The 2,031-nt window shown below is 33.5% G+C and overlaps 1 protein-coding gene across 1 annotated transcript; it reads left to right on the plus strand.

Annotated features, from left to right (window-relative positions):
- Positions 1-114: 114 nt before the first annotated feature.
- Positions 115-2,027, plus strand: LOC100640646 (diacylglycerol O-acyltransferase 1-like; the record flags this gene model as incomplete). The annotated part of the gene is made up of 10 exons (XM_003391676.2): positions 115-195; positions 242-344; positions 392-559; positions 603-706; positions 755-835; positions 1,074-1,118; positions 1,171-1,349; positions 1,394-1,481; positions 1,874-1,936; positions 1,983-2,027. Coding segments are annotated over exons 2-10 (831 nt in total), but the record flags the coding sequence as incomplete, so codon positions are not given.
- Between the last annotated feature and the right edge of the window lie 4 nt (positions 2,028-2,031).

Here is a 2,031-nt window from a genome sequence, read left to right on the forward strand (position 1 = left end):
TACAGTGTACAGTGTACAGTGTAGAGTGTCTGTCAGTAATTGTTGTTGCATATTTCTATTGTTATACAGTGAATGTGCTAAATTGTGATAATATTCCTCGTATTTTAATTATCAATTTATTATTTATTTATTTTATTTTTAGTATTTTCTGTCTTTCCATTATTGACGTTTCTCCTTGAGAAAGCTGCTTCAAAGGTAATGGGTGGAGCCTATTATTAATTAATTAATTATTAATTAATAGGGATTATTGAAGGAGCGTCCCCTATTGATATTACATGCCAGCAACATGATAATGCTACTGGCACTACCAGTGGGTGTGGTCTTCTGGTTCAAACTAGGACCAGGTATGTTTATTATTATTGTTATTATTATTGTTGTTGTTGTTCTATAGCTGCTGGTTTTATTGTCATGTTCAATTATTCAATTGTTTGGATGAAGATGATGTCATATACTCAAGTCAATTCATGGTGTAGGTGTGGTCAAGGTGGAGTAGCCACACCCACTAATAATAACCACGACAAACCATTAGTTCAGTATCCTGATAATATCACTGTTAAGGGTAAGCCCCTTTCATTATTATTATTAATTTTAAATTTTTTTAGATTTTTGTTATTTCATTGCTGCTCCTACATTGTGTTATGAGTTGAATTATCCTCGGACTCCAAAAATTAGGAAAATATTTTTATTAAGAAGAACACTTGAATCAGTACGTTTAATGTATCATTATTATTATTAATTTATTTCTATTAATTAGATATTTCTAGTTAATATATTATTAGCATTATCCCAGCAATGGCTAGTACCTACTGTAATGGGATCACTGGAACCACTTCAGGTAATTAATAATAATAATAATAATAATAATAATAATAATAATAATAATAATAATAATAATAATAATAATAATAATAATAATAATGAAGTTGAAATCCTTTGTGAATCCAGCAGTTTAGGCCTCAAGATGAATAAGTTATAATTGCAAATATTAATCATTAGCAAAAGATTTCAACCTAAAACAGTTTTGCTCTGTATACATGTACATTAATTATTATTATTACTGTTTTTATTACTAGTCAATGGATTTATTAATGATGATACAGAGAGGACTATTACTAGCGGTTAGTTAATTAATTACCTCATTAATATTCATTAGCCCCTCCCACCCAATAGCTCCCTAATCACCTCCTCTGGTTATTGTTATACTATTTTTATTTCCATTCCTATCTCAACGTCCTTGCTGAGTTACTGAGGTTTGGTGATCGCTCCTTCTACAAGGACTGGTGGAACGCTGATAGTATTGATACCTTCTGGAGACACTGGAACGTACCAGTGCACCGCTGGGCTGCCAGGTGGGTGGAGCTAGTTATTAATGGTTATTAATGGTTATTAATAGGCATGTGTACTACCCGTTGCTCAGTAGAGGGTATTCCACGATAATGTCTCAGATAGCAGTGTTCCTGCTATCAGCTTTCTTTCATGAAGTGAGTGACATTATACTGTGCTTGTTGTATAGGGTACAGGGTATCTGATGAATGTACATGTTCTTATGCTGTGTATTGTGTAGAAAGTTTGAGCTGATTTTGATTGAAATTGGATTTTTATAAACTACTAGTCTATTACCATATATGGTATGGTATAATGGTATCAGTTTAGGGAGATACCCAGTGTCTGTAGTATTATGATTATCTACTGTGATAATAATCCTGGCTTGATATAATAGTACAGTGGATCATTCCACAATAGTCTATTAGTATTATCAAGTGCTTCTATACCAAAGACGCTGTACTCTATAGTGTAGGGTATGTCATGAAAAATGACTAGGAAAGAGTTCATCATTTTATCACATTAAACCCTCTCTCTCTCTTCCTCTCAGTATTTGGTTAGTATTCCTTTGCGTATGTTAAGGCCCTGGGCATTCACTGCTATGTTATCTCAAGTAAGCCACACCTACTAACTCCACCCACTAATGCCCCGCCCCTCAGGTACCATTAGCTCTATTAACGTCATTAGAAGTGATGAGAGGTCAGCCTG

This window comes from Amphimedon queenslandica, unplaced genomic scaffold (genome assembly GCF_000090795.2).
Source record: "Amphimedon queenslandica unplaced genomic scaffold, v1.1 AMPQUscaffold_7176_Cont20870, whole genome shotgun sequence".
Taxonomy (NCBI): domain Eukaryota; kingdom Metazoa; phylum Porifera; class Demospongiae; order Haplosclerida; family Niphatidae; genus Amphimedon; species Amphimedon queenslandica.